This window comes from Salvelinus alpinus, chromosome 24 (genome assembly GCF_045679555.1).
Source record: "Salvelinus alpinus chromosome 24, SLU_Salpinus.1, whole genome shotgun sequence".
NCBI classification, from domain to species: Eukaryota; Metazoa; Chordata; class Actinopteri; order Salmoniformes; family Salmonidae; genus Salvelinus; species Salvelinus alpinus.
Genome location: NC_092109.1, coordinates 4,564,837 through 4,590,588, shown reverse-complemented (window position 1 = coordinate 4,590,588; position 25,752 = coordinate 4,564,837). Strand labels below are relative to the sequence as shown.

Sequence of the window (25,752 nt, the reverse complement as noted above, 5' to 3'; positions counted from 1 at the left end):
GGAATTCTCTCAACCAGCTTCACCTGGAATGCTTTTCCAACAGTCTTGAAGGAGTTCCCACATATGCTGAGCACTTGTTGGCTGCTTTTCCTTCACTCTGCGGTCCAACTCATGCCAAACCATCTCAATTGGGTTGAGGTCGGTGATTGTGGAGGCCAGGTCATCTGATGCAGCAGTCCATCACTCTCCTTCTTGGTCAAATAGCCCTTACACAGCCTGGAGGTGTGTTTGGTCATTGTCCTGTTGAAAAACAAATGATAGTCCCACTAAGCGCAAATCAGATGGGATGGCGTATTGCTGCAGAATGCTGTGACAGCCATGCTGGTTAAGTGTGCCTTCAATTTTAAATAAATCACAGTGTCACCAGCAAAGCACCCCGACACCATCACACCTCCTCCTCCATGCTTCACAGTGGGAACTACACATGCGGAGAACATCCGTTCACCTACTCTGCTTCTCACAAAGGTTGGAACCAAAAATCTCAAATTTGGACTCATCAGACCAAAGGACAGATTTCCACCGGTCTAATGTCCATTGCTCGTGTTTCTTGGTCCAAGCAAGTCTCTTCTTATTATTGGTGTCCTTTAGTAGTGGTTTCTTTGCAGCAATTCGACAATGAAGACCTGATTCACGCAGTCTCCTCTGAACTCTTTGCTTATTTGAGCTGTTCTTGCCATAATATGGACTTGGTATTTTACCAAATACTGTTGTCTTCTGTATAGCACCTCTACCTTGTCACAACACAACTAATTGTCTCAAACGCATTAAAAAGGAAAGAAATTCCACAAATTCACTTTTAACAAGGCACACCTGTTAATTGAAATGCATTCCAGGTGGCTACCTCATGAAGCTGGTTGAGAGAATGCCAAGAGTGTGCAAAGCTGTCATCAAGGCAACGGGTGGCTACTTTGAAGAATCTCAAATATAGAATATACACTACTGGTCAAACGTTTTAGAACACTTACTCATTCAAGGGTTTTTCTTTATTTTTACTATTTTCTACATTGTAGAATAATAGTGAAGACATAAAATCTATGAAATAACACATATGGAATAATGTAGTAACCAAAAAAGTGTTAAACAATGTAGAAAATGTCCACACTTTTGACTGGTTGTGTGTGTGTGTGTGTGTGTTTTATTCTCTGTGTAAGCCTACACTAACAGTGTGTATTTTTTATCAATGTGTGTGTAGGTTTCTTCAACATGGATGGCCAGCCTAAGAGTATGACCAGTCCGTCTACAGGCCTGACTGAGGAGGAGCTGGGACACATAGGACACATTGCTTCATCTGTCCCTGTGGAAGACTTCACTATACATGGAGGTAGACAACCACGCACATACACTCAAACACACAAGTGCGCGCACAAACCCGTACACACACATACAGACACGCGTGGACACACACAATACTTGTGGAAGACAAATACAGCGTAACCTATGTACGTGCTCACATATCCTTATATGTGTGTGTGTGTGTGTGTGTGTGTCAGGTCTGAGTCGTATACTGAAGGGTCGTGCGGCGATGGTGGGCCAGCGTGTGTGTGACTGGGCTCTAGGAGAGTACATGGCCTTTGGCTCGCTGCTCAAGGAGGGAACACACATACGTCTCAGCGGACAGGACGTGGAGAGAGGAACCTTCAGGTACTAATGTCACCCTTACGACAGCCTATGTCAATGTTATGACTGTATGTCATACTAAAGTCTCTTGTTTGACAGTGTTATGTGATATTTGTCATTGCTGAATTATATATTTAAGTTTTAATTGGAATTGTACACATTTGCAGCTAAATGCTGAATTACAGCATACGTCTGTAGGCCTACGTAATTAAGTAAAGTATTCAGACCCCTTGACTTTTTCAACATTCTGTTACATTACAGCCTTATTCTAAAATGGATTGAATAGTTTTTCCCCTCATCAATCTACACACAATACCCCACAATGACAAAGAAAAAACTGGTTTTTAGACATTTTTTGAATGAATTTACCACATAACTGAATGTCCCACAGATGGACTCATCTCAAGGAGGATTCATGTAAACAGGAAGCACCTGAGAGATCAATTTCGAGTCTCATAGCAAAGGGTTTTCGCTTTGTCATTATGGGGTATTGTGTGTAGGTTGATGAGGAACAACATTCATTTAGTCAATTTTAGAATGAGGCTTTAACGTAACACAATGTGGAAAAAGTGAAGGGGTCTGAATACTTTCCGAATGCACTGTAGTATACAATATTACACTTAAGCAGCATTAAGCAGTCTCACACAGTAAGGCATAGGGCTGTTGTAGTATCCGTCAGTCCGAGTAGGGGGAAGGTTCAGTTTGTGACTGGACCGGGTAGATCCGCCACTGACCATGGCCTCTTGTCTGAGGCAGCCATTTGTTGTAATCCTGGGATTTTGCAAGCTTCTGGACAAAGAATCTGCAGAGGTGGGTGCGGCGGGACTCCAAGGACTGCAAGCCCATGTCATTGCATGCAGTCGTAGGATGTGTAGGTGGGGCCCGTGATGATTTTGGTTGCACGTGTTGGATCTTCTCAAGTTGGCTGTGTTGGTGGGCTTTGAGACCTGGGTGCCATACTGAAGCGCTATTGTCACATCTTGGTGATATAGTAACTCGTATTTACTCTCTCTCTCCATGTCTCTCCCTCGCTTCTTCTACCCACCCCTCTACCTCTCCCCTTCCTCTCTTTTCTCTACCCATAACTCTCTCTCTCCTTCTCCATCTCTCCATCTCCCCCTCTACAGTCACAGACACCATGTTCTCCATGACCAGAATGTAGATAAGAGGATCTGTATTCCCATGAACCACATCGCTCCTAACCAGGCTCCATACACTGTCTGCAACAGCTCTCTGTCAGAGTACGGAGTGTTGGGTTAGTACACACACATACACACACACACACACACGTACACGTACGCAGACATGCGCACACACACATGCAGATGCAGTCTTTTATTTAGCTGTCTTTACGGTGCAGCATGCCACAGCATTATGAGGAGTTGTCTGTTTTTTTACTTCCCTCATGCTTTCTGACCTGAACATCTCTCTCTCCTTTCCTCCCCCCTCTAGGTTTCGAGCTGGGTTTTGCCATGGCTAGTCCCAATGCTCTGGTTCTGTGGGAGGCCCAGTTTGGGGACTTCCACAACACAGCCCAGTGTATCATAGACCAGTTCATCTGCCCAGGACAGGCCAAGTGGGTCAGACAGAACGGAATAGTCCTACTGCTACCCCATGGCATGGAAGGAATGGTAAGAACTACTGTCTGTCCGTCCATCCATCTGTGAGGCAGAGTGTGTGTGTGTGTGTGTGTGTGTGTGTGTGTGTGTGTGTGTGTGTGTGTGTGTGTGTGTGTGTGTGTGTGTGTGTGTGTGTGTGTGTGTCCGTCTGCCTCAGTCTCTGAGAACAGAATAGCACTGCAGCTCCCACCACTCATCTACAAGTCTGTCTTCGCTTTGAAGAACATTGTCTGTTGTCACAAATGGATGGATGATAAACTACATATCCCATGATACTCAGGGTCCAGAGCACTCGTCGGCCCGACCAGAGAGGTTCCTGCAGATGTGTAATGAAGACCCGGATGCATACCCTGTAAGTGTGTGTGTGTGTTTATTTTTTTATTTCACCTTCATTTAACCAGGTAGGCCAGTTGAGAACAAGTTCTCATTTACAACTGCGACCTGGCCAAGATAAAGCAAAGCAGTGCGACAAAAACAACAACACAGAGTTACACATAAACAAACGTACTGTCAACAACACAATAGAAAAGAAAAATAGAAAAATGTACAGTGTGTGCAAATGTAGAAGAGTAGGGAGGTAGGCAATAAATAGGCCCTAGAGGCAAAAATAATTACAATTTAACATTAATACTGGAGTGATGGATGTGCAGATGATGATGTGCAAGTAGAGATAATGGGGTGCAAAAGAGCAAGAGGGTAAGTAATAATATGGGGTGTGTGTGTGTGTGTGTGTGTGTGTGTGTGTGTGTGTGTGTGTGTGTGTGTGTGTGTGTGTGTGTGTGTGTGTGTGTGTGTGTGTGTGTGTGTGTGTGTGTGTGTGTGTGTGTGTGTGTGTGTGTGTGTGTGTGTGTGTGTGTGTGTGTGTGTGTGACCTGTCCCTTCTCTCATGCATAGAAATTCTCTGCTGAGGAGTTTGCTGTGCGTCAGCTGTATGACTGTAACTGGATCATCGTCAACTGCTCTACACCGGCTAACTACTTCCACGTCCTCCGCAGACAAATACTACAGCCCTTCAGGAAGCCTGTGAGTGCCACACGCGCACACGTACATTCAGGTTCACAGAAGCACATCCTTCACATACACTCTACACACACACATCTCTCCTCTTTTTCTCTTTTTCCCTTATTTTCTCCCTCTCCCTTTCTCTCTGTTCTCCAGCTGATAGTCTTCACCCCCAAGTCTCTGCTGCGCCACCCTGATGCCAAGTCCAGCTTTGACGACATGCTGCCAGGTGAGGGAGAGATTGAGGGAGGATTTAGGTTCGCAAGGCGAGGAGATCGGAAGGCTAGCTATGGTTACGATGGCTCCTTCTAACATCTGACGTACGGTACTGTGTAGTTAAGTTATTCGGTAGCAAAGCTATCTTCGCTAAGATATCTGGTGGAACGGGATGAGAACGATTGTCTGAAGTGTCTGCTTGTCACCAGACCTGAGTTCAAATGGTATTTGCTTTCAGTCAAATGCGCTGAGCGTTTGACTGAGCCTGAGCGGGGGTTGCACTTTGGGGACTATTCCATTGGGTTCCATTGCACCAGGCAAGTATTAGAAAGAAAACAAATACTATTTAAATACTGCTTATCAGACCAATGAGAGACGAATGAGTGTGTGTGTGTGTGTGCATGTGTGTACCGTACGTGTGTGTGTTTCTATACTGTGTGTTTGTGTGTGTGTCTTTCAGGTACCCACTTCCAGCGTCTGATCCCAGACAGTGGTCCTGTGTGTGAGAAGCCAGATGGGGTGAAGAGGATTGTGTTCTGTACTGGGAAGGTCTACTATGAACTGACCCGAGAACGCAAGAACAGAGGCATGGATAATACTGTGGCCATTGCACGCATAGAGCAGGTATACACACACACATGCATACACGCACACATGTACAGTGCACACACTCAGGCATACACACACACACACACACACACACACACACACACTTCCAATCTCATCTCTCTCTCTCCTCATCTATCTCTCCTCCAGCTCTCTCCCTTCCCGTTTGACCAGGTGAAGGTGGAGACAGGTCGTTATCCCAACGCTGACCTGGTGTGGTGCCAGGAAGAGCACAAGAACCAGGGTTACTATGACTACGTCAAACCCCGCCTCCGCACCACCGTCGACCGCACCCGCCCCGTTTGGTACGACCAGCCTCCTTCACTCACACCTGCTCACAGGGGAAGATATCAATGAATAATTTGATCAAACCTGGTCAAAGAGTTGTGTTTTGTATTAAATGTGTTCTCGCTTCTTTCTCATGTTTGTATGTGTGTGTGTATATGTGTGTGTGTAGGTATGCTGGTCGTGGGCCAGCAGCAGCTCCAGCTACAGGGAACAAAGCAGCTCATCTGGTGGAGTTACAACGCTTCCTAGATACAGCTTTTAACCTGGACGCATTCACTGGGCAGTCCTAACACACTTATACTAGAATCCCTATGCCCTATACCCCTCAAACTCGACCTCGAAACCAGTTCCACTGCGTTTCTTTTTCATTTCCCCCTCTAATCAGGGACTGGTTTAGACCTGGGACACCAGGTGGGTGCAATTAATTATCCGGTAGAACAGAAAACCAGCAGGCTCCGGACCTCGTAGGGCAAGAGTTGAATACCACTGACCTATACACCACACACTACCCTTACCTCACCTGCTGAAGTTACACTGTTTTTTAGTCAGGTTTTAACCTGAATGTATACATGTGAGTCTTAGTAGACTTATACCCTAGACTCTAACCCCAACACCCTTCATCATACTCTTATCCCTAAACCAGCATACACTGGATAGTCTTAACACACATACCCTGAACCCTCATTCAGTTTCTCTATATTATTTATATATCAAGACACACTATGAACTGTCTGCTATGACAGACTTTAGATACATTGATACGCACACTGACTGACCATAGGTCCTCTTGCACTGTTGAGCAATGGAGGGAAATGTCCACGCAGTTTGACCATGGATCCATTTTAAGAGGAATGTATTCAACCATACGAATGCCCTCCATTTTCCTCTCCATTTTCCTCTCTCTCACTTTCTATCTTTCACTACTCGTTCTCCATCTTCTCCATCCCCTCCTCATCTGTGTTTTAACCCTCTTTCATTTATTCTTCCCATTCATCATCTCTTTTCATTCCCCTCTTCTTCTTTCTCTCCTCTTGACCACTCACCTCCCTCTATTTTCTCCTCCTCCCTACTTTTCCCTCTCTTCCACCTCCTGTGCCAAATGTAAACAAACTTTTGGGAGATGAGAAATTACTATTATACAATATAAAACAGTGTATAAGCTTTGCTAGTAACTTATGAAGAGACAAGGTAAAAATGCCCACTGGTCTGGCGGGGATCTCTTTCGGACTAAGTAAAGGATTTATTTATTTTCGTATAGTGTTCTATGTTTATTCTTTAATCATTTATTCATTCAATAAAGACATTGTCGGTGTCATCGTGTGAGCCTTCAAATGCTTTTCAGATATCTCATATCTTACATATTAATAACTTATTAATAACATATCTTGGGTGTGTCAGCAGTGCTCAGTTAATTTGACCAATAAACATAGTGACGTCATCAAAACTCATTCCGATTAGCTGGGCTCCCCTGTGGGTGGGCCTGGCTCCAAAGTGGGTGGGCATTTTCCTCCCAGGCCATAGATCAGGGCCTAATGAATTTATTTCAATTGACTGATTTGCCCCTATGAACTGTAAACCAGTAAAATCTTTGAAATCGTTTAACGTTAGGTTTATATTTTTCTTCAGTATATACAGTACCAGTCAAAAGTTTGGACAAACCTACTCATTCAAGGGTTTTTTCTTTATTTTATTATTTTCTACATTGTAAAATAATAGTGATGACATCAAAACTATGAATTAACACATATGGAATCATGTAGTAACCAAAAAAGTGTTAAACAAATCAAATATATTTTACATTCTTCAAAGTAGCCACCCTTTGCCTTGATGACAGCTTATAAGTATTCAGACCCTTCCCTATGAGACTCAAAATTGAGCTCATGTGCATCCTGTTTCTGTTGATCGTCTTTGAGATGTTTCTACAACTTGATTGGAGTCCACCTGTGGTAAATTCAATTGATTTGACATGATTTGGAAAGGCACACACCTGTCTATGTAAGGTCCCACAGTTGGCAGTGCATGTCAGAGCAAAAACCAAGCCATGGGGTCGAGGGAATTGTCCATAGAGCTTCGAGACAGAATTGTGTCGAGGCACAGATCTGGGGAAGGGTATCAAAAAATGTCTGCAGCATTGAAGGTCCACAAGAACACAGTGGCCTACCACATTCTTAAATGGATGATGTTTGGAACCACCAAGACTCTTCCTAGAGCTGGCCGCCCGGCCAAACTGTGCACTCAAGGGAGAAGGGCCTTGGTCAAGATCCCAATGGTCACTCTGACAGAGCTCCAGAGTTCCTCTGTGAAGATGGGAGAACCTTCCAGAAGGACAACCATATCTGCAGCACTCCACCAATCAGGTTTTTATGATAGAGTGGCCAGATGGAAGCCACTCCTCAGTAAAAGGCACATGACAGCCCTCTTGGAGTTTGCCAAAAGGCACCTAAAGGACTCAGACCATGAGAAACAAGATTCTCTGGTCTGATGAAACCAAGATTGAACTCTTTGGCCTGAATGCCAAGTGTCACGTCTGGAGAAAACATGGCACCATCCCTACGGTGAAGCATGGTGGTGGCAGCATCATGCTGTGGGGATGATTTTCAGCAGCAGGGACTGGGCGACTAGTCAGGATCCAGGGAAAGATGAACGGAGCAAAGTACAGAAAGATCCTTGATGAAAACCTGCTCCAGAGTGCTCAGGACCCAAATCTGTCATCAAGGCAAAGGGTGGCTACATTTAAGAATCTCAAATATAAAATACAATTTTTGTTTACATCCCTGTTAATTAGCATTTCTCCTTTGCCAAGATAATCCATACACCTGACTGGTGTGGCATATCAAGAAGCTGAATAAACAGCATGATCATTATACGGGTGCACCTTGTGCCGGGGACAATAAAAGGCCACTCTAAAATGTGCAGTTTTGTCACGCAACAGTTTTGAGGGAGCGTGCAATTTGCATGCAGACTGCAGGAATGTCCATCAGAGCTGTTGCCAGAAAATGTTATGTTAATTTCTCTACCATAAGCCGCTTCCAACATGGTTTTAGAGAATTTGGCAGTAGGGCCAACAGGACTCAGAACCGCAGACCAAGCCAGCCCAGGACCTCCACATCCAGCTTCTTCATCTGCGGGATTGTCTGAGACCAGCCACTTGGACAGTTGATGAAACTGAGGACAATATCAGTCTGTAATAAAGCCCTTTTGTGGGGAAAACTCATTCTGATTGGCTGGGCCTGGCTCCCCAGTGACAGATTTCCTTATATGACCTGTAACTCAGTACAATCATACAAATTGTTGCATGCTGCGTTTATATTTTTAGTTTGTTTGTCTTTGAAATAACACCAAAATGAAGTCAGATTAATCCAGATGAATCTATTTAATCAAGTTGTCATATTGACACTTTGATAAGTGATAAGAATATATCCAGAAGATAGCCAAAAGATGATGGCAATTGCATCGAAGAAGTAACTTTAGTTGAATGATGGCCGAATGCGCAGTTTATTTCTGAAGAATATAAATAGCCTATGTTATGTTCCAGAACGCATGTAGAAAGCTTCGCTGACCGAACGTGAAAGAGGAGCAATTCTGAAAATTAAAGTGAAATGTAGTCTTGGTTGATAGGGATTATTCCAAGCACGTCGCCTGTGCATATGACGTATAAAGCATTACATTGACTCACTTTTTGTTCAATGCGTACCTTTGATAATTTATCATTCTCACATTTAGCCAGGGGTGCAACTTTGGTTCCGTTCCGCATGGTCCTAAAACACACCTTTGCCTTTTTGTATCCCATTCCAATGATACAACTCGGGGGGGAACAAAACAATATCACAACAACATGCAAGTTGGCTATGTGAAAGAGTAATCGTCAATTCCGCTCTTGACCAGAAGGTGGCAGTGCGGTACAGTAATCCACAGGCCACGCGCTTCCTCATACTGCAGCATACCATTTCCCAGTTGCGCTGATCTGAAAACACAGAATATGAGACAAGGAAAGGATGGGCTATTAGGACACAGCATCTGTCTTTCATCAACATGTTTCTGAGCAGATGGAGCGGCTGTGTGTGTGCGTGAGTGTGAGTGAATGAGTGAGTGAGTGAGTGAGTGAGTGTGTGTGTGTGCGCATGAGTGAGTGTGTGTACGAGCATGTGTGGGCGTCTACCTTTGTGTGTGTGTGTGTGTGTGTGTGTGTGTGTGTGTGTGTGTGTGTGTGTGTGTGTGTGTGTGTGTGTGTGTGTGTGTGTGTGTGTGTGTGTGTGTGTGTGTGTGTGTGCAGTCAGAAAACACCGACACAGGTGTGTAGGGTCAGTAGGGCAGTCTGCAGCAGTGAGTGTAGAGAGGCAGAGAGGCAGATGGCAGCTGTATCGGCTTACCTTAGGCATGTGGTGTGCAGATATGAGGGGGAAAACCAGGGACTACCCATGTGCTGGAGTGGGATATTGTGTGAGCAGGCAGATATGAGGGGGCAAACCAGGGACTACCCATGTGCTGGAGTGGGATATTGTGTGAGCAGGCAGATATGAGGGGGCAAACCAGGGACTACCCATGTGCTGGAGCGGGATATTGTGTGAGCAGTACTTGTCTGTGTCTTTACATGCACAAATTGAGTGTGTGTGTGTACAGTGCATTTGGAAAGTATTCAGACCCCTTCACTTTTTCCACATTTTGTAACGTTACAGCCTTATTCTAAAATGAATTCAATTGTTGTTTTTTTCTCATCAAAAACTGGAATAATACATTAACATAAGTATTCAGACCCTTTACTCAGTACTTTGTTGAAGCACCTTTGGCAGTGATTACAGCCTTGAGTCTTCCTGGGTATGGCGCTACAAGCTTGGCACACTTGTATTTGGGGAGTTTCTCCCATTCTTCTCTGCAGATACTCTCAAGCTCTGTCAGGTTGGATGGGGAGCGTCGCTGCACAGCTTTTTTCAGGTCTCTCCAGAGATGTTCGATCGGGTTCATGTCCAGGCTCTCGCTGGGCCACTCAAGGACATTGAGACGTGTCCCGAAGCCACTCCTGCATTGTCTTGCCTGTGTGCTTAGGGTCGTTGTCCTATTGGAAGGTGAACATTCGCCCCAGTGTGAGGTCTCATGGCTTGATTTTTGCTCTGACATGCACTATCAACTGTGGGACTTTATATTGACAGGTGTGTGCCTTACCAAATCATGTCCAATCAATAAGATGTATCGCATGTGGACTCCAATCAAGTTGTAGAAGCATCTCAAGGATGATCAATGGAAACAGGATGCACCTGAGCTCAATTTCGAGTATCATAGGGAAGGGTCTGAATACTTATGTAAATAAGGTATTTCTGTTTTTTATTTTTATTACATTTGCAAAAATATATAAAATACAGTTTTTTCACTTTCTCATTAATGGGGTATTGTGTGTAGATTGATGACGGAAAATGTTAATTTAATCCATTTTAGAATAAGGCTGTAACGTAACAAAATGACAAAAAATATATAATTTTTACAGCTGTTTGAAGCTTGTGGACCAAAACCACTGTTTGAAGCTGATGGACCAAAAAAGTAACTTTCGTTTTGGTCCACCAGCTTCAAACAGCTTTAAAAACGATATTTGTTGTTATTTAAAAGATATTTCACAGCAATTTAGATGGTACGATGATTCCCTACACTACTCACTGCTTGTTTTCTCACATAAACTGAATTTTATGTGAGAACAGTGTAGAATCTTTGCAGCCAGGAAATAACAGAGCGATTTTCACGAGATAACACAGCCACAAAGTGATTTTGACAACAGACGCCACTCCAGCGGCGAAATCAATAGGCAAATATCACAGCCAATCACAACACTGGCTGGTAAGTAATACTGTGAAACACTACAATTCCACTGATACACAACCATTCCCAAATTTCTGAAAACCTGTTTTCACTTTGTCATTGTGGGGTATTGTGTGTAGATTGATGAGGAAAAAAAAATATTTAATCCATTTTAGAATAAGGCTTTAACATAACTAAATGTGGAAAAAGTCAAGGGGTCTGAATACTTTCCGAATGCACTGTATGTGTGTATTTCTGTATGTAGGCTTACTCTTCCTGCCTTACTCTGTGTGTGCGTGTGTGTTTGTGTGTGCGTGTGTGTTATTGTGGGTCAGCCATTTCTGTGGAATGTTCCACCCCTGGCTAGAGAGGAGTCACCACAATGGAATGTACTGAGAAACCAGAAAAACACAACACTAAAAAAGGGTAGAAAATGAAGAAATACTCTGTGTGTGTGTCAATCTAACATTTGAAAAATTATGTTAGAGGGTTTAAGAGACAGAAGCTCAGCACAGGAGAAAGAGAAATGGAAAGAGAGAGAAAGAGAAAGAGAGAGGGGGGGGGACCGACTGCTCAAGAGCAGAGCTTTCCTTCCCTTTGTCTCCGTCGTCAGTTCCACCAATAGCAGTGCAGACAGACATCATCACATGCACCCAGTGGCATTCACACGCTCTCTCCTCCTTCTTTTCTCTATTGTCCCCGCGTTTTCTCCCCCACCTCTCTCTGTCTCTCTCTGCCTCCTCTCTCTCTCCTCCCTCTTCTCTCCCTCCCCTCCATCTCTTCTCTGCTTAAAGATTAGCTGGAGGTCCGATTGCCGCAGCAGGGATCCTCATGTCTCAACCACAACACACAAAGGGGAGAGTCAGATCAATGCTGAAGCACTATTTGACCCTGCGCCCTGTTTCAAATCAAATCAAATGTTATTGGGTCGCATACACATATTTTGCAGATGTTATTGCGGTTGTAGCGAAATGCTTGTGTTCCTAGCTCCAACAGTGCAGTAATACTTAGCAATACACAATAATACATACAAATCTAAAAGTAAAAGAATGGAATTAAGAAATATGGAAATATTAGTACGAGCAATGTCGGAGTCCGGAGTATGTATATATATATATATATATATATATATATATATATATACAGTGGGGAGAACAAGTATTTGATACACTGCCGATTTTGCAGGTTTTCCTACTTACAAAGCATGTAGAGGTCTGTAATTTTTATCATAGGTACACTTCAACTATGAGAGACGGAATCTAAAACAAAAATCCAGAAAATCACATTGTATGATTTTTAAGTAATTAATTTGCATTTTATTGCATGACATAAGTATTTGATACATCAGAAAAGCAGAACTTAATATTTGGTACAGAAACCTTTGTTTGCAATTACAGAGATCATACGTTTCCTGTAGTTCTTGACTAGGTTTGCACACACTGCAGCAGGGATTTTGGCCCACTCCTCCCTACAGATCTTCTCCAGATCCTTCAGGTTTCGGGGCTGTCGCTGGGCAATACGGACTTTCAGCTCCCTCCAAAGATGTTCTATTGGGTTCAGGTCTGGAGACTGGCTAGGCCACTCCAGGACCTTGAGATGCTTCTTACGGAGCCACTCCTTAGTTGCCATGGCTGTGTGCTTCGTGTCGTTGTCATGCTGGAAGACCCAGCCACGACCCATCTTCAATGCTCTTACTGAGGGAAGGAGGTTGTTGGCCAAGATCTCGCGATACATGGCCCCATCCATCCTCCCCTCAATACGGTGCAGTCGTCCTGTCCCCTTTGCAGAAAAGCATCCCCAAAGAATGATGTTTCCACCTCCATGCTTCACGGTTGGGATGGTGTTCTTGGGGTTGTACTCATACTTCTTCTTCCTCCAAACACGGCGAGTGGAGTTAGACCAAAAAGCTCTATTTTTGTCTCATCAGACCACATGACCTTCTCCCATTCCTCCTCTGGATCATCCAGATGGTCATTGGCAAACTTCAGACAGGCCTGGACATGCACTGGCTTGAGCAGGGGGACCTTGCGTGCGCTGCAGGATTTTAATCCATGACGGCGTAGTGTGTTACTAATGGTTTTCTTTGAGACTGTGGTCCCAGCTCTCTTCAGGTCATTGACCAGGTCCTGCCGTGTAGTTCTGGGCTGATCCCTCACCTTCCTCATGATCATTGATGCCCCACGAGGTGAGATCTTGCATGGAGCCCCAGACCGAGGGTGATTGACCGTCATCTTGAACTTCTTCCATTTTCTAATAATTGCGGCAACAGTTGTTTCCTTCTCACCAAGCTGCTTGCCTATTGTCCTGTAGCCCATCCCAGCCTTGTACAGGTCTACAATTTTATCCCTGATGTCCTTACACAGCTCTCTGGTCTTGGCCATTGTGGAGAGGTTGGAATCTGTTTGATTGTGTGTGGACAGGTGTCTTTTATACAGGTAACGAGTTCAAACAGGTGCAGTTAATACAGGTAATGAGTGGAGAACAGGAGGGCTTCTTAAAGAAAAACTAACAGGTCTGTGAGAGCCGGAATTCTTACTGGTTGGTAGGTGATCAAATACTTATGTCATGCAATAAAATGCTAATTAATTATTTAAAAATCATACAATGTGATTTTCTGGATTTTTGTTTTAGATTCCGTCTCTCACAGTTGAAGTGTACCTATGATAAAAATTACAGACCTCTACATGCTTTGTAAGTAGGAAAACCTGCAAAATCGGCAGTGTATCAAATACTTGTTCTCCCCACTGTATATATATATATATATGATGGGATGTATAGACATTATGGACAATATGATAGAATATGTAGTATATCTGTAGAATACGTAGGATAGAATAGTATATGTACAGCAATAGGATGACCTTGACAAGACTACAGTATCATACATATGACATTTGGAAGTGACTAGTGTTCCATGTCTATGTACATAGGGCAGCAGCCTCTAAGGTGTAGGGTTGAGTAACCGGGTGGGTGCCGGCTAGTGACAGTGACTAAGTTTAGGGCAGGGTACTGGGTGGAAGCTGGCTATGGATGGCTATTTGTCTGATGGCCTTGAGATAGAAGCTGTTTTTCAGTCTCTAGGTCCCAGTTTTGATGCACCTGTACTGATCTCGCCTTCTGGATGATAGCGGGGTGAACAGGCCGTGGCTCGGGTGTCTGAGGTCCTTGATGATCTTTTTGGCCTTCCTGTGACATGGGGTGCTGTAGATGTCCTGGAGTGCAGGCTGTGTGCCCCCGGTAATGCGTTTTGCAGACCGTACCACCCTCTGAAGAGCCTTGCGGTTGCAGACGGTGCATTTGCCGTACCAGGCGGTGATACAGCCCGACAGGATGCTCTAAATGGTGCATCTGAAAAAGTGTGTGAGGGTCTTAGGGGCCATTCCAAATTTCTTCAACATCCTGAGGTTGAAAAGGCAATGTTGCGTCTTCTTCACCACACTGTCTATGTGGGTGGACCATTTCAGATTGTTTGTGTGTGTGTGTGTGTGTGTGTGTGTGTGTGTGTGTGTGTGTGTGTGTGTGTGTGTGTGTGTGTGTGTGTGTGTGTGTGTGTGTGTGTGTGTGTGTGTTTGTACATGCTCGAGTGTGTGGTTTCAATCCGTGTGTTAGTTTGTGAAGTGGAAGACGGGACGAGTTCCCAGTGACATTGCTAAATTACTGCAGTGGACTGGAATGGTGAGGAGGTGCTGTGTGTGGTGTATGTGTGTGTTCGCGCTGCAACATGTTGTGTGGGGAGGGGGCACCGGAGGGAGCTGGAGAAGGGAGTAGGGAGGAATGGAAGGAGGAGGAGGAGGGTGCACTGATATGGATAGCGGAGAGAAATATGAAGAAAAGGATTATCTACCTGTTTCCAGGGCAACGGAAAACTGCAGGCCGGAGTGTTTTCTTCACGCTATGCTGCCCTCTAGCAGAATACTGCAGACACTTCTACACACACACACAAGCACACACACACACACACACACACACACACAGACTTACCTCAGTCAGTGCATACTGAGCAGTGTGTCCTTGCTTCTAAATCTCTCTGCCAGTGATGGGCTATGAACAGTTATGTACCTGCCACTGCCTAACTTTGTGTTGAACATAAGGTTAGGACAGTATACATAAGGTGTGTGTGTGAGCGTGTGTGTGTCTGACCCCCCCCCCCCTTCCCCCCCAGCTTTAGTTTATAACCACTACATGTTTATGAATCATCTATAAGGCGTCTATAAGCAGAGTAGTAATTGTGTACTCCGTCTTGTGTGACGGTCTCATCCGACACCGTCCCCAGATACTTTCTCCTCTCCTCTCCCCTCCCTCCCTCCCTCCCAATTCAATTTCAATTTAAGGGGCTTTATTGGCATGGGAAACATAGGTGTACTTGCCAAAGCAAGTGAAATAGATAATAAACAAAAGTGAAATAAACAATAAAAATCATCAGTTAACATTACACTCACAAAAGTTCCCAAAGAATGAAGACATTTCAAATGTTATATTATGTATATGTACAGTGTTGTAATGATGTGCAAATAGTTAAAGTACAAAAGGGAAAATGAATAAACATAAATATAGGTTGTATTTACAATGGTGTTTGTTCTTCACTGGTTGCCCTTTTCTTGTGGCAACAGGTCACAAATCTTGCTGCTGTGATGTCACACTGTGGTATTTCACCCAATAGAGATGGGAGTTTATCAAAATTGGATTTGCTTTTGAATTCTTTGTGAGTCTGTGTAATCTGAGGAAAATATGTGTATCTAATATGGTCATACATTTGGCAGGAGGTTATGAAGTTCAGCTCAGTTTCCACCTCATTTTGTCGGCAGTGTGCAGGTCTGTCTTTGGCGGCCTTTCTCAATAGCAAGGCTATGCTCACTGAGTCTGTACATAGTCAAAGATGTCCTTAATATTTGGTCTGTCACAGTGGTCAGGTATTCTGCCACTGTGTACTCTCTGTTTAGGGCCAAATAGCATTCTAGTTTGCTCTGTTTCCAATGTGTCAAGTAATTCTCTTTTTGTTTTCTCATTATTTGGTTGGGTCTGATTGTGTTGCTGTCCTGGGGCTCTGTGGGGTCTGTTTGTGTTTGTGAACGAAGCCCCAGGACCAGCTTGCTTAGGAGGCTTTTCTCCAGGTTAATTTCTCTGTAGGGGATGGCTTTGTTTTGGACAGTTTGGGAATCGCTTCCGTTTAGGTGGTTGTACAATTTAATGTCTCTTTTCTGGATTTTGATAATTAGCTGGTATCGGCCTTATTCTGCTTTGCATGCTGTCACGGCCGTCGTAAGGAGGAGACCAAGGCGCAGCATGGTAAGCGTACATTCTTCTTTATTAAAAGAACGAACACTGAACAAAACGAACAAAATGAACCGTGACGCTAATATGGATAGTGCAGACAGGCAACTAAACATAGATCAAGAACCCACAAATACCCAATGGCTACATTTACATTTTTACATTTAAGTCATTTAGCAGACGCTCTTATCCAGAGCGACTTACAAATTGGTGCATTCACCTTATGACATCCGGTGGAACAGCCACTTTACAATAGTGCATCTAAATCTTTTAAGGGGGGGGGGGGGGGGGGGGGGGTGAGAAGGATTACTTTATCCTATTCCTTAAAGAGGTGGGGTTTCAGGTGTCTCCGGAAGGTGGCTACCTAAATATGGTCCCCAATCAGAGACAACGATAAACAGCTGCCTCTGATTGGGAACCATAATCAGGCCACCATAGACTTACAAATACCTGGACCTACTAAAACCCCTAGATTTACAAAACCCTAGACAATACAAAACTACCATACCCACCCTAGTCACACCCTGACCTAACCAAAATACTAAAGAAAACATAGATAACTAAGGTCAGGGCGTGACACATGCATTATTTGGTGTTTTGCGTTGTACACAGAGGATATTTATGCAGAATTCTGAATGCAAAGTCTCAATTTGATGTTTGACCCATTTAGTGAATTCTTGGTTGGTGAGCGGACCCCAGACCTCACAACCATAAAGGGCAGGTAGCCTAGTGGTTAGAGCGTTGGGCCAGTAACCGCATTTATGAAACTACTCATTCCAGTTACTAATAAACACACACCCATTAAGAAAATGACTGTAAAAACTGTTGAATCCCCTTGGATTGATGAGGAACTGAAAAATTGTATGGTTGAGAGGGATGAGGCGAAAGGTATGGCAATTAAGTCTGGCAGCCCAAGATTGGCAAACGTACTGCAAATTAAGAAATCATGTGACTAAACGAAATACAAGAAAAATAAACTACACTATGAAACAAAGATCAATTATATAAAGAATGATAGTAAAAAGCCTTGGTGCACCTTAAATGAAAAAAGCCAACTCGGCTCCTTCATTTATTGAATCAGATGGCTCATTCATCACAAAGCCCACTAATATTGCAAACTACTTTAATTACTTTTTCATTGGCAAGATAAACAAACTTAGGGATGACATGCCAGCAACAAACACTGACACTACACATCCAAGTATATCGGACCAAATTATGAAAGACAAGATATGTACTTTGCAATTCCGTAAAGTCAGCGTGGAAGAGATGAAAAAAATATTGTTGTCTATCAACAATGACAAGCTGAGAATCTGGATTTAAAATGACTGAGGATAATACATTTACATTTAACATTTAAGTCATTTAGCAGACGCTCTTATCCAGAGCGACTTACAAATTGGTGCATTCACCTTATGATATCCAGTGGAACAACCACTTTACAATAGTGCATCTAACTCTTTTAAGGGGGGGGGGGGGGGTTAGAAGGATTACTTTATCCTATCCTAGGTATTCCTTAAAGAGGTGGGGTTTCAGGTGTCTCCGGAAGGTGGTGATTGACTCCGCTGACCTGGCGTCGTGAGGGAGTTTGTTCCACCATTGGGGTGCCAGAGCAGCGAACAGTTTTGACTGGGCTGAGCGGGAACTGTACTTCCTCAGAGGTAGGGAGGCGAGCAGGCCAGAGGTGGATGAACGCAGTGCCCTTGTTTGGGTGTAGGGCCTGATCAGAGCCTGAAGGTACGGAGGTGCCGTTCCCCTCACAGCTCCGTAGGCAAGCACCATGGTCTTGTAGCGGATGCGAGCTTCAACTGGAAGCCAGTGGAGAGAGCGGAGGAGCGGGGTGACGTGAGAGAACTTGGGAAAGTTGAACACCAGACGGGCTGCGGCGTTCTGGATGAGTTGTAGGGGTTTAATGGCACAGGCAGGGAGCCCAGCCAACAGCGAGTTGCAGTAATCCAGACGGGAGATGACAAGTGCCTGGATTAGGACCTGCGCCGCTTCCTGCGTGAGGCAGGGTCGTACTCTGCGAATGTTGTAGAGCATGAACCTACAGGAACGGGTCACCGCCTTGATGTTAGTTGAGAACGACAGGGTGTTGTCCAGGATCACGCCAAGGTTCTTAGCACTCTGGGAGGAGGACACAATGGAGTTGTCAACCGTGATGGCGAGATCATGGAACGGGCAGTCCTTCCCCGGGAGGAAGAGCAGAGCAGCTTGAGGTGGTGATCCGTCATCCACACAGATATGTCTGCCAGACATGCAGAGATGCGATTCACCACCTGGTTATCAGAGGGGGGAAAGGAGAAGATTAATTGTGTGTCGTCTGCATAGCAATGATAGGAGAGACCATGTGAGGATATGACAGAGCCAAGTGACTTGGTGTATAGCGAGAATAGGAGAGGGCCTAGAACAGAGCCCTGGGGGACACCAGTGGTGAGAGCACGTGGTGCGGAGACAGATTCTCGCCACGCCACCTGGTAGGAGCGACCTGTCAGGTAGGACGCAATCCAAGCGTGGGCCGCGCCGGAGATGCCCAGCTCGGAGAGGGTGGAGAGGAGGATCTGATGGTTCACAGTATCAAAGGCAGCCGATAGGTCTAGAAGGATGAGAGCAGAGGAGAGAGAGTTAGCTTTAGCAGTGCGGAGCGCCTCCGTGACACAGAGAAGAGCAGTCTCAGTTGAATGACTAGTCTTGAAACCTGACTGATTTGGATCAAGAAGGTCATTCTGAGAGAGATAGCAGGAGAGCTGGCCAAGGACGGCACGTTCAAGAGTTTTGGAGAGAAAAGAAAGAAGGGATACTGGTCTGTAGTTGTTGACATCGGAGGGATCGAGTGTAGGTTTTTTCAGAAGGGGTGCAACTCTCGCTCTCTTGAAGACGGAAGGGACGTAGCCAGCGGTCAAGGATGAGTTGATGAGCGAGGTGAGGTAAGGGAGAAGGTCTCCGGAAATGGTCTGGAGAAGAGAGGAGGGGATAGGGTCAAGCGGGCAGGTTGTTGGGCGGCCGGCCGTCACAAGACGCGAGATTTCATCTGGAGAGAGAGGGGAGAAAGAGGTCAAAGCACAGGGTAGGGCAGTGTGAGCAGAACCAGCGGTGTCGTTTGACTTAGCAAACGAGGATCATAATAGCAGACGACTTTATCACTACTTTTATTTATGAGAGGTATTAACATGTTGAATGCACTGAGCTGTCTGTCTAAACTACTAGCACACAACTCGGACACCCATGCATACTAGAGGTCGACCGATTATGATTTTTCAACGCCGATACCAATACCGATTATTGGAGGGCCAAAAAAGCTGATACCAATTAATCGGCCGATTTAAAAAATGTATTTGTAATAATGACAATTACAACAATACTGAATGAACACTTATTTTAACTTAATATAATAATCCAATAAAATCAATTTAGCCTCAAATAAATAATGAAACATTTTCAATTTGGATTAAATAATGCAAAAACAAACTGTTGGAGAAGAAAGTAAAAGTGCAATATGTGTCATGTGAGAAAGCTAACGTTTAAGTTCCTTGCTCAGAACATGAGAACATGTGAAAGCTGGTGGTTCCTTTTAACATGAGTCTTCAATATTCCCAGGTAGGAAGTTTTAGGTTGTAGTTATTATAGGAATTATAGGACTATTTCTCTCTATACCATTTGTATTTCGTATACCTTTGACTATTGGATGTTCTTATAGGCACTTTAGTATTGCCAGTGTAACAGTATAGCTTTCGTCCCTCTCCTCGCTCCTACCTGGGCTCGAACCAGGAACATATCGACAACAGCCACCCTCGAAGCAGCGTTACCCATGCAGAGCAAGTGGAACAACTACTCCAAGTCTCAGAGCGAGTGACGTTTGAAACGCTATTAGCGCGCACCCCGCTAACTAGCTAGCCATTTCACATCAGTTACACCAGCCTAATCTCGGGAGTTGATAGGCTTGAATTCATAAACAGCAGAGCTGCTGGCAAAACGCACGAAAGTGCTGTTTGAATGAATGCTTACGAGCCTGCTGGTGCCCACCATCGCTCAGTCAGACTGCTCTATCAAATCATAGACTTAATTATAACATAATAACACACAGAAATACGAGCCTTAGGTCATTAATATGTTCGAATCCGGAAATTATCATCTTGAAACAAAACATTTATTCTTTCAGTGAAATACGGAACCTTTCCGTATTTTATCTAACGGGTGGCATCCATCAGTCTAAATATTCCTGTTACATTGCACAACCTTCAATGTTATGTCATAATTACATAAAATTCTATCAAATTAGTTCGCAATGAGCCTGGCGGCCCAAACTGTTGCATATACCCTGACTCTGCGTGCAATGAACGCAAGAGAAGTGACACAATTTCACCTGGTTAATATTGCCTGCTAACCTGGAATTCTTTTAGCTAAATATGCAGGTTTAAAAATATATACTTCTGTGTATTGATTTTAAGAAAGGCATTGATGTTTATGGTTAGGTACACGTTGGAGCAACGACAGTCTTTTTTCGCGAATGCGCACTGCATCGATTATATGCAACGCAGGACACGCTAGATAAGCTAGTAATATCATCAACCATGTGTAGTTATAACTAGTGATTATGATTGATTGATTGATTGTTTTTTATAAGATAAGTTTAATGCTAGCTAGCAATTTACCTCGGCTTCTTACTGCATTCGCGTAACAGGCGGGCTCCTCGTGAGGCAGGTGGTTAGAGCGTTTTACTAGTTAACCGTAAGGTTGCAAGATTGAATCCCTGAGCTGACAAGGTAAAAATCTGTCGTTCTGCCCCTGAACAAGGCAGTTAACCCACCGTTCCTAGGCCGTCATTGAAAATAAGAATGTGTTCTTAACTGACTTGCCTAGTTAAATAAAGGTGTGAAGAAAATCGTCGTCCAAAAATACCGATTTCCGATTGTTATGAAAACTTGAAATCGACCCTAATTAATCGGCCATTCCGATTAATCGGTCGACCTCTAATGCATACCCCACAAGACATGCCACAAGAGGTCTCTTCACAGTCCCCAAGTCCAGAACAGACTATGGGGGGCACACAGTACTACATAGAGCCATGACTACATGGAACTCTATTCCACGTCAAGTAACTGTAAAATTAGATTTAAAAAACAGATTAAAAAACACCTTATGGAACAGCGGGGACTGTGAAGCAACACAAACATTGGCACAGACACATGCATACACACACACACACATACGATAACATACGCACATGCACATGGATTTAGTACTGTAGATATGTGGTAGTGGTGGAGTAGGGGCCTGTCACGTTCTGACCTTAGTTCCTTTGTTTTGTCTTTTGTTTTAGTATGGTCAGGGCGTGAGTTGGGTGGGTTGTCTATGTTAGTTTTTCTATGATTTTCTATTTCTGTGTTTGGCCTGATATCGTTTTCAATCAGAGGCAGCTGTCAATCGTTGTCCCTGATTGGGAACCATATTTAGGTAGCCTGTTTGCTGTTGGGTTTTGTGGGTGGTTGTTTTCAGTCTTTGTGTGTCTGCACCAGACAGAACTGTTTTCGGTTGTTTCTTTGTTGTTTTGTTATTCAGTGTTCAGTGTTGATTATTATTAAATATCATGAACACTTACCGCGCTGCACCTTGGTCCTCACCTTCTTCCACCGATGACAGCCGTTACAGAACCACCCACCAAAAAAGGACCAAGCAGCGTGGTAACAGGCAGCAGCAGCAGGAGCAGCGCTATAAGGAGGAATGGACATGGGAGGACATTCTGGACAGCAAGGGTTGCTACACATGGGAGGAGATCCTGGCTGGAAGGGATCGCCTCCCATGGGAACAGGTGGAGGCAGCCAGGAGAGCGGAGGCAGTAGCTAAAGGGAGCCAGCGCTTTGAGGGAACACGGCTGGCAAGGAAGCCCGAGAGGCAGCCAAAACATTTCTTGGGGGGAGGCACACGGGGAGTGTGGCGAAGTCAGGTAGGAGACCTGCGCCAACTCCCCGTGCTCCTGAGCTGCCCCTCAGTCCTGAGCTGCCCTTCAGTCTGGAGCTGCCCTTCAGTCCGGAGCTGCCCTTCAGTCCGGAGCTGCTCTTCTGTCCGGAGCTGCCCTTCAGTCCGGAGCTGCCTTTCAGTCCGGAGCTACCCCTCAGTCCGGAGCTACCCCTCAGTCCGGAGCTACCCCTCAGTCCGGAGCTACCCCTCAGTCCTGAGCTACCCCTCAGTCCTGAGCTACCCCTCAGTCCTGAGCTGCCCCTCAGTCCTGAGCTGCCCCTCAGTCCAGAGCTGCCCCTCAGTCCAGAGCTGCCCCTCAGTCCAGAGCTGCCCCTCAGTCCAGAGGCGTCCTTCAGTCCAGAGGCGTCCCTCAGTCCCGTGGGCCCATTTATTAGGGTTCCCAGGCCAAGGTCGGCGGCGAGGGTCGCCGTTCCTAGGAGGCCACAGAATCGGACTAAGACTATGGTGGAGTGGGGTCCACGTCCAGCGCCAGAGCCGCCACCGCGGACAGATGCCCACCCAGACCAGGCCTACCAGGTCTCTCAGATCGTTCACAGCTTTCTGGAAGTTACCTGTGTCGCTGATGTTTAGGCCGAGGTATGTATAGTTTTGTGTGTGCTCTAGGGCAACAGTGTCTAGATGGAATTTGTATTCGTGGTCCTGGCAACTGGACCTTTTTTGGAACACCGTTATTTTTGTCTTACTGAGATTTACTGTCAGGGCCCAGGTCTGACATAATCTTTTGCAGAAGATCTAGGTGCTGCTGTAGGCCCTCCTTGGTTGGGGACAGAAGAACCAGATCATCTGCAAACAGTAGACATTTGACTTGAGATTTTAGTAGGGTGAGGCCGGGTGCTGCAGACTGTTCTAGTGCCCTCGCCAATTCATTGATATACACCACCGTTCAAAAGTTTGGGGTCACTTTTAAATGTCCTTGTTTTTGAAAGAAAAGCATTAAAATGACATCAAATTGATCTGAAATACAGTGTAGATACTGTTAATGTTGTATATGACTATTGTTGCTGGAAACGGCAGATTCTTAATGGAATATCTACATAGGCGTACAGACGCCCATTATCAGCAACCATCACTCCTGTGTTCCAATGGCACGCTGTGTTAGTTAATCTAAGTTTATCATGTTAAAAAGCTAATTGATCATTAGAAAACCCTTTTTTAATTATGTTAGCACAGCTGAAACTGTTGTTCTGATTAAAGAAGCAATAAAACTGTCCTTTAGACGTGTTCTGGAGCATCAGCATTTGTGGGTTCGATTACAGGCTCAAAATGGCCAGAAACAAAGAACCTTCTCCTGAAACTCAGTCTATTCTTGTTCTGAGAAATGAAGGCTATTCCATGCGAGAAATTGCCAAGAAACTGAAGATCTCGTACAGCACTGTATACTCCCTTCACAGAACAGCGCAAACTGTCTTTAACCAGAATAGAAAGAGGAGCGGGAGGCCAGCTGAGCAAGAGGACAGGTACATTAGAGTATCTAGTTTGAGAAACAGTCCTCACAAGTCCTCAACTGGCAACTTCATTAAATAGTACCCACAAAACACCAGTCTCAATGTCAACAGTGAAGAGGCGACTCCGGAATGCTGGCCTTCTAGGCAGAGTTGCAAAGAAAAAGCCATATCTCAGACTGGCCAATAAGAAGAAAATATTAAGATTGGCAAAAGAACACAAACACTGGACGGAGGAACTCTGCCTAGAAACTAAACTAAACAACTTCTTTGCTCGCTTTAACGATAATACAGTACCACCGACACAGCCCACTACCAAAACCTGCGGGCTCTCCCTCTCCTTCACTGCAGCCAACGTGAGTAAAGATTTTAAATGTGTTAACCCTCGCAAGGCTGCCGGCCCAGACGGCATCTCTAGCCGCGTCCTCAGAGCATGCGCAGACCAGCTGGGTGGTGTGTTTACGGACATATTCAATCAATTCTTATCCCTGCTGTTCCCACATGCTTCAAGAGGGCCACCATTGTTCCTGTTCCCAAGAAAGCTAAGGTAACTGAGCTAAATGACTATCGCCCAGTAGCACTCACTTCCGTCATCATGAAGTGCTTTGAGAGACTAGTCAAGGACCATATCACCTCCACCCTACCTGACACTCTAGACCCACTCCAATTTGCTTACCACCCCAATAGGTCCACAGACGACGCATTCGCAATCACACTGCACACTGCCATAACCTATCTGTACAAGAGGAATACCTATGTAAGAATGCTGTTCATCGACTACAGCTCAGCATTTAACACCCTAGTACCCTCCAAACTCGTCATTAAGGTTGAGACCCTGGGTCTGAACCCCGCCCTGTGCAACTGGGTCCTGGACTTCCTGACGGGCCGTGAGGTGAGGGTAGGAAACAACATCTCCACCCCGCTGATCCTCAACACTGGGGCCTCACAAGGGTGCGTTCTCAGCCCTCTCCTGTACTCCCTGTTCACCCATGACTGCGTGGCCATGCATGCCTCCAACTCAATCATCAAGTTTGCAGACGACACTACAGTGGTAGGCTTGATTACCAACAACGATGAGACGGCCTACAGGGAGGAGGTGAGGGCCCTCGGAGTGTGGTGTCAGGAAAATAACCTCACACTCAATGTCAACAAAACAAAGGAGATGATCGTGGACTTCAGGAAACAGCAGAGGGAGCAACCCCCTATCCACATCAACGGGACAGTAGTGGAGAAGGTGGAAAGTTTTAAGTTCCTCGGCGTACACATCACGGACATACTGAAATGGTCCACCCACACAGACAGTGTGATGAAGGCGCAGCAGCGTCTCTTCAACCTCAAGAGGCTGAAGAAATTTGGCTTGTCAAAAACACTCACAAACTTTTACAGATGCACAATCGAGAGCATCCTGTCGGGCTGTATCACCGCCTGGTACGGCAACTGCTCCGCCCACAATCGTAAGGCTCTCCAGAGGGTAGTGAGGTTTGCACAACGCATCACCGGGGGCAAACTACCTGCCCTCCAGGACACCTTCACCACACGATTTCACAGGAAGGCCAAAAAGATCCTCAAGGACAACAACCAACCGAGCCACTGCCTATTCACCCCGCTATCATCCAGAAGGCGAGGTCAGTACAGGTGCATCAAAGCTGGGACCGAAAGACTGAAAAACAGCTTCTATCTGAAGGCTATCAGACTGTTAAACAGCCATCACTAACATTGAGTGGCTGCTGCCAACATACTGACTCATCTCTAGCCACTTTAAGAATTAAAAATTGGATGTAATAAATGTATCACTAGCCACTTTAAACAATGCCACTTTATATAATGTTCACATACCCTACATTACTCATCTCATATGTATATACTGTACTCTATACCATCTACTGCATCTTGCCTATGCCGTTCGGCCATCGCTCATCCATATATTT

General features: G+C 45.0%; 1 protein-coding gene across 3 annotated transcripts in view; it reads left to right on the top strand.

Moving 5' to 3' along the window:
• LOC139551723 (2-oxoglutarate dehydrogenase complex component E1-like) overlaps nucleotides 1-6,660 on the top strand; it is a 52,625-nt gene extending 45,965 nt beyond the window's left edge. For all 3 annotated transcript variants that reach the window (XM_071363005.1, XM_071363004.1, XM_071363006.1), the window contains 10 exons: nucleotides 1,193-1,321; nucleotides 1,491-1,641; nucleotides 2,745-2,872; nucleotides 3,070-3,248; nucleotides 3,517-3,588; nucleotides 4,131-4,259; nucleotides 4,395-4,467; nucleotides 4,915-5,078; nucleotides 5,211-5,365; nucleotides 5,518-6,660. In XM_071363005.1, the coding sequence (XP_071219106.1) occupies nucleotides 1,193-1,321; nucleotides 1,491-1,641; nucleotides 2,745-2,872; nucleotides 3,070-3,248; nucleotides 3,517-3,588; nucleotides 4,131-4,259; nucleotides 4,395-4,467; nucleotides 4,915-5,078; nucleotides 5,211-5,365; nucleotides 5,518-5,638 (1,301 nt within the window). In that variant the 3' untranslated portion in view covers nucleotides 5,639-6,660. The remainder of the gene's footprint in view (nucleotides 1-1,192; nucleotides 1,322-1,490; nucleotides 1,642-2,744; nucleotides 2,873-3,069; nucleotides 3,249-3,516; nucleotides 3,589-4,130; nucleotides 4,260-4,394; nucleotides 4,468-4,914; nucleotides 5,079-5,210; nucleotides 5,366-5,517) is intronic.
• The last annotated feature ends 19,092 nt before the right edge of the window (nucleotides 6,661-25,752 follow it).